The sequence below is a fragment of the Trifolium pratense genome, linkage group LG2 (genome assembly GCF_020283565.1).
Source record: "Trifolium pratense cultivar HEN17-A07 linkage group LG2, ARS_RC_1.1, whole genome shotgun sequence".
NCBI classification, from domain to species: Eukaryota; Viridiplantae; Streptophyta; class Magnoliopsida; order Fabales; family Fabaceae; genus Trifolium; species Trifolium pratense.
Window position 1 is genome coordinate 69,320,465 of NC_060060.1, and position 14,703 is coordinate 69,335,167.

At 29.4% G+C, this 14,703-nt stretch overlaps 2 protein-coding genes across 2 annotated transcripts; one reads left to right on the forward strand and one right to left on the reverse strand.

The window, feature by feature from the left end:
- Positions 1-1,538: 1,538 nt before the first annotated feature.
- Positions 1,539-6,219, reverse strand: LOC123906442 (protein MAK16 homolog B-like). Its single transcript, XM_045956345.1, has 9 exons — positions 5,942-6,219; positions 5,744-5,853; positions 4,865-4,983; positions 4,663-4,760; positions 4,212-4,299; positions 3,988-4,125; positions 3,753-3,867; positions 2,595-2,722; positions 1,539-1,940 (listed from the first exon to the last, which is right to left on the reverse strand). Exons 1-9 carry the CDS (start codon positions 6,001-6,003, stop codon positions 1,896-1,898), a joined length of 903 nt encoding a protein of 300 aa, XP_045812301.1. The 5' UTR covers positions 6,004-6,219; the 3' UTR covers positions 1,539-1,895.
- A 458-nt stretch (positions 6,220-6,677) lies between these two features.
- On the forward strand, positions 6,678-7,406 carry LOC123905319. The gene has a single exon (XM_045954928.1). The coding sequence runs from the start codon at positions 6,678-6,680 to the stop codon at positions 7,404-7,406; it is 729 nt and encodes a 242-aa protein (XP_045810884.1).
- The last annotated feature ends 7,297 nt before the right edge of the window (positions 7,407-14,703 follow it).

Genomic DNA, 14,703 nt, shown 5'->3' on the forward strand with positions numbered 1-14,703 from the left:
GGAGGAGTGTTGGGAATAATGCCTAAATATCTTTTTTGGAAGATTTTATATTTAAATATAGTTTTATATTTATATTTGAAATAAAATAATATTAGGGTTTATGATTTATATTTCTGTTAGAATATTTAAGATTTGTTTAGAATTTATTATAGGATTAGTTTCTTTTTTTTTCAATATTTGATTTGTTTTTATGTAGCTCTATATATAGAGCCATAAGCATGAAGAATAAAACATGAACTTTAGTTTTCTTCATATAACCCTATACTTGGGGAGAGTTTTCTCTCTAAAATCACATCCTACCAAATTCCGCAATACCAAAAACACAAAAAACCATATCAGATACAAGGTGTGGATGTATGTTTTTTTTATTTTATTTTAAAATTATTAGGATGAAAATTGAATAATAGAAAATATAAGGGTTATATTGGTCATGGACAAATTTTAATAACTAAAAAACAAGTGGACATTATTATAAATAAAATTTAACTTGAAGAACATTGCACCTTCAGGTTTCCAGTAATTCATCCTGTCCACTCATTGTTTTATTAATAAATCTGATGGTTAAAAGGTCCTTTCCCATGATGGGAGACCTAGGTACCTTTCCCATGCTAGCCTTCGCCGTTTAACAAAACATGGTTCAAAACAAACAATTGTCATATTACATTTATTTGATCGGAAAAATAACACATAATAAAAAAATATGTGATGTGACATTGTTGATACCTAATAATATAGGGTTATGTTAACTTGTGCCCTAAGGGCACATGTTAAGCTACCTAAAAATAGAAATAGAGCATTTAATGATAGAAAACATTTAATGTTTAGAAAATTAAATACACCACAAGTTCAATAAATTTTTTCCACATTTATCTTCTTAACATGTGCCCTTAAGGGCACAAGTTAACATTCTCCTAAAAACAAACATACTACTAGTAGTGCATAAATTGTGCACATTTATTTGATCAGGAAATAACACATACGGAGTAATCAAAAAACGTGATGTGACATTGATCTGACAGCGAAAATTATTAAAATGTTATTTTAGGTATTTCATTATTTATTGAAAATTTTTTTGAATATTAAAATTTCGAAAAATTATTTAATTTTGAAGTTATTTCAAATAGATTTTCATAAAAATTATTTTTGAAATACAACTTTTTGAAAAAATTATAATTTTGACTATGTTTTGATCTTCAATAATATGTATTTATGTTATATGATGTCAAAATTAGTGTTTTAACTTAGAAAAAACAAATATAAAAAAACTTATAATATTTTGAAAAACGATTTTAGAAAATCTATTTTCAAAAACACAAAAAAAAAAATTCATTTTTTTAAAACTAAAACAACCAGACCCAAAGTCTCACTTGTGCATTTTATAAGAAGCCCTCTATTGAATCAAGATATTTTACCTTGCCAATCAATTGATTCAAGTACATGAGTGTCAACATATAACAAAAGGCATTCCCATCTCATACTATATATACTCACTTCTATTGGTTTCAACTTGCAAGTAAAAATCAATTGAAAACATATCATAATGTTCTTAACTTTTGAAAATAATTATTATAACGAATTCCAAAATCCTGAAAAACCATGTAATAATACAAAATTTGATCAATCACAATCTCCTCAAACAAAGTAGGATTGAGAATTTGAGATGCTCCGGCTCGACCAAACCAAACAAAATACAATTTTTTTCATTTGCCAACACTGCCCTTCTTCCAAATAAAAGGAAGATAATTTGAAAAGAAATTGTATATAATTTAAAATGCTTCAAGATCTTTTTTCTTCCACAGTACAAAACTAATTTGAAGATATGACAATCAAAATTCGGTTTCTCGTCTAGCAGCTTCCCTCTCCTATTAGTAACAAACACAAAATGCAACAACAGTCTACAGTACAGCTGTTTGTCTTTCGTCAGCACCGTCGTGTTCCACCTGAAAACAAAATCAAGATTGCGATATCAGGTTTAGAACCAAAGAAATTTTTAGGTATCCCGTACTGAACTTCATAAATGTCAAACAATGAAGAAGAGTACTCTGATACGGAACTCATTTAAATTTACACCATAAAGAACTCAAGCAGTCACTTCAGTGTGGCTTTTGCTTTTTAGAAGTTATTCCTAAGATTAAAGTTGGAATGAACTGCAGCCATTATTGTTTTCAAACATGAGATAGTAGAATACTAACCATAATATTACAACAAAGTGTGTTTGGAGTAATCATTTTGTTATAACTTTTAGAATGTAACCTTGGTAAGCCAAACACAGAAGCAAAACTACATAATACTTCAAGCAAGAGAAAGGATTGGTTTTGTGGTCAACATACAAAAGTGTAGGCATCGGCTCTATAACAATATATTTCTGCACTCTACCAAAATCATCAATCTCAACAGTTCAAAGCAATGAAAACCCAGTTTTTATTAAAAATCAGTAATAGGAGCCTTCAAATTATATAACAGAATATTGACAATAATATATGTAATAATAAGAATTATGATACACCAAAACTCCAACAGCAGTATAGGACAAATACACAATAGCATTTAAAAGAACAAATGGCTTTTTATACAAGGAAATGATGTTAAATTACCTCAACAAGGACCCTCTTTTTCTTTGATTTAGGGTCATCCTTTTCAAGTTTCTTTGAAGCTAAAGTCATTTTCCTTTTGGCTTTTCTTTGATTAAGTGCTTCGGTTTCTTCATCCTCGGCGCTTCCATCTGCATTAGTAGATGTCATCATGTTATTGCTTCTTAAATGTGAAGTTTCAATTTTTTCCAAAACCACTGACAAGGAGGGCGTTCTTCTAATAATGATAAGGTCTGACCTCCAACATATACGTTTCATTGGGATGAAGAAAATAATGGATAAAATAAAATAGACAAGAGACGAGAAAATAAAGAGAAAACGGGATGCATTTTATATATTTTTGGAACTTTAGATGAAGAGAAATTGGATAGAAAGAAAAGTATAATCTTTTTTGCTTGCTGGGTTGGATTGAAAGTAAAAACAAAGAATATGAATAACCAATGTAAAATCTTTTCCAACCTTGATAAAAATAATAATCAAATGGGTACAAAAATGGAAAAGGTTAAATTGCCTACTCAAAATTTGAGTTTTCTATTCACTTGAGAGGGGAAACTTCAATGTGGACCTCACATTATTTTTTCCACACGAGAAAAAACAGTACATTGCTTAATAAAATTAGCAAAAACTTCACTTCTCCCATTTTATACCCAATCAGCCAACCAAACTAGGTAAAGATGAAATAATCCATAGTATGGACAACTATTTTCTACCCATTTTCTATCATTTGAATATCTTGTATGAATAATAACTTTAAACTACCTGAAGACATGTGATTGTAAAGCTAAGATTAGGAAGATCTGACTGCAGCATCTAGAAGTGAAAAATATGACACATAACTAGAGTATAAAGTATGCAGCAAATAAAATTCTCATCCAAGATTTTCTGCAGCTCAAAGAGAATGATTTCACATGACACAGCTCAATGAAAATTGAAAAGGATGCCACATGACACACTTAACTATCGTACCATGCATATCTAATTCAGAATCTCTTGTATCTTGGTTTTGATTATGCAAAAGCAAATTCCTTGATAAGTGAAGAAATATTTCAAGAAACATTTTCATAACCTATTTCACATATATTTTAGCATTAAAAAAAATACTACTCTCTACCAAAAAAAAATACTCCGTGCATATTGCAAAGCTTCTAAACAAAATTTTACCATTTTCATCATCGCTGTCATTGCCCTGTGACTCGTGAATTGCAAAAGCGCCAAAATCTTCTATGTCGTCTTCTTCTTCAAACTCATAACCTTCTACATATTCTCTTTCTATTTCCTGTTCAATTTGAAAAGAAAAATGAAATAAACCAGGGTCAACACATTACCAAGTTAAGTTACTAAGAATTTTGATTTAAACACAGCAGAGCAAAATGCATTATTAAAATTAAATACTTACCAATTCTTCCTCTTCTTCAGCAGGTTGACGATTCTCTAAATCAACAACTTTCTTGTATGCTTCAAAAGGATAGTTGACTATATCATTTTCTTGGTAAAGTCCATTTTTAAGGCGTTCAACTAGCTCTTGCTCAATGGCCTAAGTAATATTCAAAAGCAACAATTAGGAAAGCAAAGATATAGTATAAGTAGATGCACATGGGAAACATTAGGATTAACTATAACCTTGTTTAGCACAGCTGCTTTTTCGGCCTTTTGTTCTCTTCTAGCTTCTCTCTTTACTTCTTTCCTTGGCAATGTCTTTATTATCTCTCTGTAAAACAACAACCAACATGATCAATCAGGCTGCTTTTAGTGAGAAATTGCTATGAACTTTAATTCAAGACTACACCCTAAATATAGTAGATAAAAAAGGAGATGAAGAATTTTCACACGAATGTAAATTTATAATAGTATTATTAATATAAAAAAGAATGCAAAAAATTGATGAATTCAAAAAATCACAAGCAATATTACAGACACACAGAACAGTGAATGTGAGATCATAACAAAACAGTGAATGTCAGAAATCAAATGATATGCAATTTAGAGGACATGTTTCACAAGCTTCTTCTAGATTTGTAAGGCACTGCTTAACAAGACAAAACAAGAAGCAAAAGAGAATTAAGTCTCAAACCTTGTTTTCAAAGCAAGTTTCCTCATACGTATCCGCATCTGGGTCATTTTGGTCAATCGTTGTTTTATCTTGTGGATAAGAATCTTGGGCCAATACATCTGTCAGTGCAGAAAAGGTCAGGCAAGTAACCAATCTCGACAATTACTTACAAGTAAAGCTTCAAATATATAAATGTACCAAAGACTACATAGATATGCAGTACCAGATTTTTGTCTATGACTTCAAGTGCCTGCTCGTAATTCCTAGGTAGCTTAACTCTTTCCCACAGATCCTTTGGCATATGAGCTCTTTCAATAGTTTTCATGTAAAGGTAAAACACTCCTACAGCATACATTGCAATTGTATCATTAATTGCATTCCATAAACTATCAACTTATTGCATTTTCCATTCACAAGGATACAACCATTCAGGGCCTGTTTGGATTGAGTTATGTGTGCTTGTCCATTGGCATAAGTCCTTGTTAAACGGTTTGGGAGAGCTTATGAAAACAACTTATAGCTTGTATGATAAAAATTAAGTGCTTGTATGATAATAGTGTATGCTATAAGCTGCAAAAATAAGTTATTTTTATCCAAATAGAATCTTAGGGCCTGTTTGGATTGGCTTATTTGAGCTTATCTACTAGCATAAGTTTTGTGAGATTATTTGGGAGAGCTTATGAAAATTTTCATAATTTTTTTCAGCTTTTTTTTTTTTTAAGTTCTTCAATATATGAAAACAGTTCTTAGCATATATAAAAATAATTTATCTTTATTTTATATTTTATTATTAAAATAGCTGATGGAACCTTATCATGATAAGCGTTTGTGCTATAAGATGCAAACAAGTTGTTTATCCAAACAGGCCCTAATTATTCCATATGGTAGCAAGAAGAACCAAATTGCATAAACAAAGTGAGATATCAAAGTCAATATACAACACAGCCTAAATGTCATTTTCTTCAAATGGGTTCTCCAAAAAACCAAACTTTAACCTAAATTGAGCCAAAACATGCAATTTTATTCACACCCCACAAGCATTTCATAACTATATCTAAATTTCCAGCTGAAAAATCTAACACAATAAAAAAAAAAAAAGTACCATTGTCTTCACGAATGGTGGCATAGCGACTATTAGCTAAAGGACACGAACTTCGGTTACAAATTCCAGTGATGTTGTAAGGGTTTCTACAAAAATTTCCCGTCTCAATTCTACAAAAAAAAAAAAAAAAAAAAGTGTTAGATCATTGAAAGTGAAATTGGAATGAAGAGCGTGTTAAAGGGAAATTGGAGAATTTACTTTGCCATGAAACTGCAATGGTTGTGCCTGATAACTTGCCATATAACCTCATCGTGTTGCATCTTTGGAATGAGATTTTAAGGGTTTACTTCGAGTGTTGAGGTTTTAGGGTAAAAAGAGAATAGTTTGGATGTAGCTGTAGTGTGTGGAGCGGTGTAGCGATTGAGCTGCGGTGCAAGCGACGGCGGAAAACTGAGCTAGGTTTTGGGACCTTTGCTACTCTGCACTCTGCTAAACTTCTCTTTCTTCTCTTTTTGATTGATAAAACGACGGTGTTTCATCGCGTTTTTTTTTTAAAGATGACGTTGTTTCATCATCACGGTTTTTTTTCATCATTATTATTTTTTTTTTATTTATAAATTTGAGTTAGCATCTTTGGGTTTAATTATGCCAAATAGCCGCCAAAAAGCACAAGCCCGAAAACACAGTATGTTCCGCGGCCAAATATTCGGATTCGTTATAGTCCCTCCTGTGATATTTCAACCACCCCACGAATTGGTTATTCCTAAACGAGTCATGAAGGGTATAATCCTAGCTTTGCGTGCGTAGTATTTGGAAGGGTAGACAAATTCTTTTACGTGGGTGTAGGTGGCGGATTGGTCGTGGCGACAGGATCATGTATGATTCATGGCTGCATGGAAAAGGTGATTGCTGTGTGGAAGGTGTGTATCGTTTAGTTGTTAAAGACTTGTTACCTTAGAATTATAAAGCGTGGGATATAGCTAAGATTAGTAGCATGTTTACAGGACGAGTAGTGGAAGAGATTATTGCAACCCTCTTAATTATTAGTTCGGTTAAAGAGGATAACATGGTTTGGGAGGAGGAAATGAATGAGTGTTATTCAGTTAAATCTGGTTACAATCTAGCCATGAGATGTATTGTTCGAAGCGATAGGCACCATGAGAGGTTGTGTAGGGGGTGTCTGTCGACACGAGTTCGATTGACACAACGTTATGTAGAATGTGAACTAAGTTGTCATGTGTGCAATGTTGAGGTAGAAGATGATATTCATGTGTTTTTTGGATGCGTAGCAGCACGCGAATGTAGGTCGGTTGCAGGCCTGTCACAGTTGCTACAAAATGCAGCTTACCAGCATGGGACGGTCGCAGATAGGGTGTTTGGAATGTGCAGAAACGAGGACAGTGCAACGATAGGACGGGTCACATCGTTATTTTGGTGCATTTGGCACAATCGAAACGAAAAGATCTGGAATGACAATATTCCGTCACCGAGCCAAGTTGGAAGAATGACGTTCGTCGTCTGGAACAAGTGGTTTACCGTCCACCAGCTGCAGCGTCATAATGTTGTTCCCGTTGAGGACCCTAGGCCGGTTCGGTGGAAGAAATCAAGAGTGGGATGCATAAAATGTAATGTTGATGTTGCGTTTGTAGTTGGGTCTGGTGTTACCTCTATGGGTCTTTGTTTTCGTGATACCAATGGGCAGTTTGTGGCTGGCTTGACTTAATGGCAGCAGCCTTTTTATTCCATAATGGAAGGCGAAGCATCGACACTATTACATGCTATGAAAGAGGCTATGCATCGTGAATTTGAGCGAGTTCAATGTGAAAGTGATTCAAAGTTGTTGGTTGACGCTATCCATTCGAGAAGACGGGACAATTCAAAATTTAGTTTAATTGTTAACGACATTATTCTTCGTATGTAAACTTTGAAGTTAAGTTTGTTAGGAGACAAACAAATTTGGTTTGCTATGGCGGCCAATGTTTGGGCTAATTTCCATAGATTTGAGATTATTCCCTTATGTATTGAACATTTATTAGTTAATGATATGAATTAAGTTTGTTTGATTAAAAAAAAATATTTACAGTTTTAATCCTTGCATCAAATATTTATTTCTAATTATTAATATATCCTTTTTAACCACGTAAAAATTTGAGTTAACATTTCATAAAAAATTATAAAAATAAATAAGAAGAAACCGCATAAAAATAGAAATATAGAAAGAAAAAAAAACCAATACTCTATAAAAAAAAACATAAATAATATTTTTGATAAAAAAAAAAACATAAACAATTGGTTTTATAAACAAACATAAACAATATTACTACAAAGTTGACTACTACCAAATAATAATAATATATTAATTTTTTTTACGATAACAAAATAAAGTTAATTAGTATCAAACTTACTAAATTACCCTAAATGTTACTAATAAAATTGAATAAATAAATTTACAAGAGACATAAAAATTGAATAAATAAATTTACACTTAAAAATACACGGGATCATTATTTGTCACTGAAACATAAAAAATATGCACAAGATTATTATTTGTCACTAAAACATACAAAATTGAATAAATAAATAAATTTACAAGAAATAATTAAAACAAAAATTCCACTTATATTTTAACAATATTATATAACAAAATTTTAAATATTTAATTTTAAATAAAATTTATACATTAATATAGTGAAAAACTCAAATATCAAATAAAAGTCAATGACCTGTGCATTCGCATGGGTCTTTAAACTAGTTTTGTCTAAGAATTAATGATGTGATCTATTTTACACAACGTGGTATATAATCCAATGATTGAAGAATATAACATTGATGAAATTGTATTAAAAATAATTTATAGAACTTTATTTAAAATCTATTGTATCATGATAATTTAGACAAAATATTTTATAGAGCGACTAATACTGTCAAATTTTAAAATAAATAGTTCAATTTTGCAAATAATTAAAATAGGAATATTGAAACTACAATTAAGTCTAAAAAATTTGAACTAAAAAGTGTGGTCGACTGTTGATCTCATCAGTCATTTTGATTATTTTACGGAACCCCTTCCTCTGCGAACTCTCCCACTTTGCTGCATAACATCGTTGATTCTCCTCTGCTTCTCTTTTCTATTATGCCTCTGCACATCTTTGACTCTTATGATGTAGCATCTGGCGGTGGTGGTGCGATTAGGTGGGCCGATCCTACCATCCTTTCTCCGCAATCTACATCACTTGTAAACCTCAATAGGGGTCGTGAGCCTCGGAGGGTTGTAACGTCGGCGATGTTGTCATCCTTATTGGTGGTTTTCTTTATATTTATGATGACAGTTGTTGCATAATCATGCGTCTGGATATCCCAAGTTTTGTAATTTGCTTCAATTTTGGATAGTACTATGATAGTACAATTTTTGCACATGGGAGACGCCAACTATCATGTTATTCTGTGTTAGGATATTCTTGTTTTTTTGCCAACATGAGCTTTGACTAAAATTCAAAGTCACCGCAATTCTCGATTTGTACGGGATCTTGTGTCCTGACACTAGTTATCATATATAAAGCACCGAGACCTTTTCATTTGTGGCTCTTGTGGTATGTCTTGACACTAGTTATGACCTAAGCTAACTCTTTACATAAAAATGACAAGTCCAAATTACATAACTTTACTCAAAAATACATTCAAAACTTATATTGATCACCATATTGACATAGAATACTCCAAGTATCAAAAGCTTAATAACATCGCATAAAGTGAGTTATCAATTCTCAACACAAATAAATTCAAAAAGAAATAATAGAGAGAGAATGAGAGACAAAACTATTGGGATTAGATATTGCTAACTATTTTTCTAATGCAATGCAACCTCTTCATATATTATACACGTTACAAATTTCAATTCTATTTTCACCTACCGCTTATCGTATGTTTCCTTGGTTGGCAAATTAACAACGAAAGACTTATTGTACATATAAAAAAGGCTTAATTAATAAAATGGTCTCTTAAAGATATTTTTGGTTTCAGATTGGTCCCTTAAAGAAAAAAAGGTCCAAATAGGTCCCTTAAAGAAAAAAAAGTCCGAATAGGTCCCTTAAAGACATCTCCGTTAATCAGTTTGGTCCCTAAAAAGAGGTCTAAATAGGACCAAACTGATTAACGGATATGTCTTTAAGGGACCTATTCGGACCTTTTTTTCTTTAAGGGACCTATTTAGACCTTTTTTTCTTTAAGGGACCAATATGAAACCAAAAATGTCTTTAAGGGACCATTTTATTAATTAAGCCTATAAAAAATTATTAGCAATAATTTATATCAGATGTTTCATTAATAATTGCAATAACATATAAAAAAAATTCTATGAATCATTTGAATGTTTTTGTTTTGGAGAATCCTCCTAGAGAGCTTCAAAAGGTCATTTTTTATGATGTTTCCGGGGCTTGCATGCAGGGACAGACATGTGCAGGGACTAGCCCGGTCCAAATTTTTCTAAAAATAAAAAATTTATAAATAATTTTAAGTCTTTTTTTATACATATTCGTACAAATATTAATGTAAATATTAGTTTAGAGTTTATTATTGATAACTGTAAGTCTCTCGTATACATATTAGTTTAAATATTAGTGCAAATATTAGTTCATAGTGTATTATTGATGATTTCAAGTTTTTGGTTATACATGAATTATTATTTTAAGTTATATAGTTTAATTTTATAATCATCAACTTTGACTTTTTTGTCAAAATATAGTGGACAACTAATTGAATTTATAGAATTGGGTAAAATTAGCAATTGAACTAGCATATAAATATGACATGACATAAAAAAAAGGTTTAATTAATATTTAATTTTTTCAAGTAAGATAATACAGTAAAATTGGAATAAAAATTAAATACGGGTAAAATTGGAATAAAAATTAATAAGATATAAGCTGATTGAATTAAACAAGTGATATGCATTTAACATATATTCAATAAATTAGTAGTTCTTTTTTTTTCGAATAGAAATTTTGTGGCTTTTTAGATATAGTTTGTTGGTTTATTTTTTTGAATAAATATTTTCCGATTTGTTGTTCTTTTTTTTTGGATATACATGTTGTATTAGTCGTAATTTCACATATTGTTTGTTGTTTAACTGAATTATTATTGGGATGAAAAAAATTGTAATGCCTAAATTGTTTAGCCCCACTAGAAATTTATGGTTGGGTCCGCTCCTACTTACATGCCTAGGAATGTTTGATTAACTTAGTTTTTTTCTGTTATTTTTTGGGCATTTGCCCTCTCATGTACAAAAAAAAACATAAAAAATTAATTTTGATCTCGATCAACCAACATGTATAGTTTTACTAAAATCAAGTTTGATATCAACCCTGAAGTTTCTACTCTTTTTTTGGTCAATAATGTTGTCAATTAAAGCAAAAGTGCAAAACATGTATTATTTTTCTTGTCAGCATCTCTTTCTTCAAGTTTGTCAGATGATTTGTTGGCAAAGGCAACAGTTGAAGTTGTTACCAAGTTGAAGAATAAAACTTTCAAGTTTGATATGACCGGTACAAATATACAAACGATTGGTGCTATAAGGTTAGCAATTTATTTCACACTAACATCCACGTTTTTATTATAGCGTGAATATTATATAGTGTGAAATTAGTCCCGTTATAAAAACTAGGGGTAACCTCGTGCGTTGCACGGGTTTGATTAAAATATATAATTAAAATATTTTTATAAATAAAAAATAATAATTGTGATAACTATAATCACATATATTTAAATAATAGATATTATTTTAAAATATGATTATATTTAATATTAGTATATGGGTAAAAAAAAAGTTATTTTGAAATATTAGATTTTTTATTAATTTATATCGTAGTTTGTTCATATTTTAATGTAATAGATCTCTTATAATATTTCATAAGTTTGAAAGGATGTATCATTTTTTATTTTATTAGTGTAATCATATAAGATTTTAGTTTTCTTTATATGAGTTGCAATTTTATAGTCAAATGTCACTTTGTTTTTTTATTTTTGATGTATCCCTTATTTTATTATTTTCAATAAGAGTTGGAGGCATACCTAATTATACTTGTAGACAATATTGCTCATGAGAAATGTTAAAATAAGTTTTGATTATAGAATATGATTCATATATGGTGGATTTGACTATTTGTTCCACGTGATCTCATTTTTTGAAAATTATGTCTCAAACAGCGTATTTGCTTACTACGTTCTATGCAATTTAAGGTTTCAAATAGCTTATCTACTTACTCATCTCTCGTTCTCTTGGAGTTTATTCTTACTTATTCACTTGCTGAAATTTTATTCCAACTTTATTAGTCCCAATTTTTTAGTCTATCGTTTGGTTCACTTTTTTTTTGCTTGGTCCTTTTGTTTTTTGTTTGTTTTTCTTTTTCTTTGTGAGGTCTGTGTCTCTTCAAAATTATTGTTAGTTTTTGTCCCTCTTATTTAATATTTTCTTGAACATTTATTTTATTTTTCTTATTATATTATATAAACTTGAATATTTGTTGTTGTCAATATATAACTTTGGACGAAGATTTTATATATTTGAATTTAGGTTTAGTTATTTGGTTAAGGTAAAGAAAGTCTTATAGATGAATTTAAGATTTAACATGTGTCATTTTCTTATTTGCTTAAAAAAATGTCATCTTATTCTTATAAATATTCCACTATTTTATTTTCAGCCGTAACGTAAACATTCTTTTAGAATATGTAATTAATTTATCCAAAAAGTTATATTATTACGTAAATTAAATTAATAATTTTTGAATTATTGGTGAATTTTAGTTGTGTGTAAATATGTTTAAATATATGTGTGATTATATTTTCTAAATATATGTAAATATATTTTAACATCTACGGTTTTAATAATTTCTAAAATTTATTTTGACAAATGAGCATCAACAATTTTTATTTAATAATTTTTGTCTTTTTTTAATTTAATTTAGAAAGTTTTTAGTACAATTCTAAGTGGGAGGAAAAAGTATTTAGCACAATTTCTAAACTAACATGTTTTTAGCACAATTCTTTTCATCGATTCATTTTATGGTTGTAAGAATAAGATGTCATGCGTAGATTAAAATAGGACCATCTATTAAAATTCATATATATTCATATTGAACCATTCAGATTTAGGCAAGTGTTATACGATAAATGCATGAAGATTATATATTTGGACAACCTCTAAGTCAAGTTGAATCAATATACTTCTTGCATGTATTACAATTATAAGAACCACATGTCTTGAGTATCAACTACAAAAAAAAAAAAAAACTTATTTTAATTTCTACTTTGTTATTGTTTCTATATTTCTCTTGAGATCAAGTAGATTACCTACACATTGTAGACAATATAGTATTTAAAAATGAGACACATATTTATATTTCTAAATTATTTGGATTGTCTTCTTTTAATTGAATGCCTCCAACATCAATATACCCTCGATCTATATAAATTTTAAGGGACTTCAAAATCAATAAATAGAAGTCTCTTTTATCCTCTTCAACTTATTCACATGAAAAAAATTAATTATATTCCCATTAATCAACAATTTTTTATACAAATCTTTTACCTTATATAAAATAATAAATGAAAAAGAAAATAAGAAACAAATAAGCTAAAACATTAGACTAATAAAATAATAAATGAAAAAAGAAAGTTGTCTAATTACAAACATTATATCAATTAAAAAAATGATGGTTTACAAACTGCCATCAGAGTTAAATACACATCCTCACATGAGGTGTCATTTCATAGGTTTACAAACATTCATAGGATGCAACGTAAGCAAAAATAGAAGTATGTTTTATCCTGTTCTCCTCCTTCACATGAAAAAATAGTCATATTCATATTAATCGATTCAACTCAAAGTTTAATTAATCATCGAACAAAACACCGGTTGATATTTAAAAAAATATCCAACCTAAAAAAGAAATATAAAAAATGATTAGAGATGTTCTAAACTCAGAGTAATAGAAAAATTCCAATTTACAAACATATTAATAGGCAACTATCACATATATGTATATCAATTTCTTAATCAATCAAATATAGACATACCTGATACTCTAAGATGTTAGACACCATCACCTACCAAGGACAAAAACCAATATACTTATGATGTAACTATATATATGCACACAATAGCTTTTAAATCAATTCAAGACACTATAATGTGTAACTTTAACATATGGAAGGTGAAGAAGCATAACTTTTTCTCATGGAGATGTTAGACAAAGAAACCATAGAGTTTTTGCTATGAGATAGATAAATTAAAATTTTGTTAAAACATAGAAGGTAGACTTCCTGATATGGTGGTGGTGATAATTAGCTTTTGGGTTAACTTTATATAGAGCTTGTGTTTGATAATTAGTTAAATTAACATATTCAATATTAGTGTCTCCAAGAATTCTTTGTTTTCAATTGCATTAATAGGGAATTGTAACATACAATATATATTTTAATAATATATTGCAATGCAATTAAAACAATAACATGATGCACCATTCCACCTTTCATTGCTTGCAATTCATTTTTGTCTCAATTCAACAACAATAAATTGTGTTAGTTTTTTTTTAATATATTATTATTATTTATTATTTATTATTAGAGTAACTCTATTATATGAAAAAATATGAAAAGGTTTTAATAGAGATTGTAAACTTTTCTTATAGAGTGTCACATCATCACAATGCTTGCTTGTGAACAACTCAATCTTCCTTTTAAAGGATTGTTTGATAAATTTATTTGTCATAGTTAAAGAATAAGAGTTAAGGAATACGAAAGAATGGTAGTTTAAAAGTTGGTGTGACAAAGTTAATTTTTTTTAAAATAATAGCACAATAGTAATTAATTAATAAACAATATACCTAAAGTATTTTTTTTCATAAAATTTATTTATTTATTTTGTCAAGCATGGAATTTTTTTGAGGAGTAATTTTTTTATTTGGTTTATTTATTTAAAGTAAAATTTTACAAATTGCAAATCATATTTACGCATGCATGATTTA

Excerpts from the sequence above, each read along its gene's own strand:
- LOC123905319 (XM_045954928.1), top strand. The coding sequence starts at position 6,678 with ATGTTTACAGGACGAGTAGTGGAAGAGATTATTGCAACCCTCTTAATT.
- LOC123906442 (XM_045956345.1), bottom strand. The coding sequence starts at position 6,003 with ATGCAACACGATGAGGTTATATGGCAAGTTATCAGGCACAACCATTGC. Across the intron at positions 4,761-4,864 it reads AAGTCATAGACAAAAATCTG|ATGTATTGGCCCAAGATTCT; the intron begins GTACTGCATATC and ends CTGCACTGACAG. Across the intron at positions 1,941-2,594 it reads AAAAGAGGGTCCTTGTTGAG|GTGGAACACGACGGTGCTGA; the intron begins GTAATTTAACAT and ends TTTTGTTTTCAG.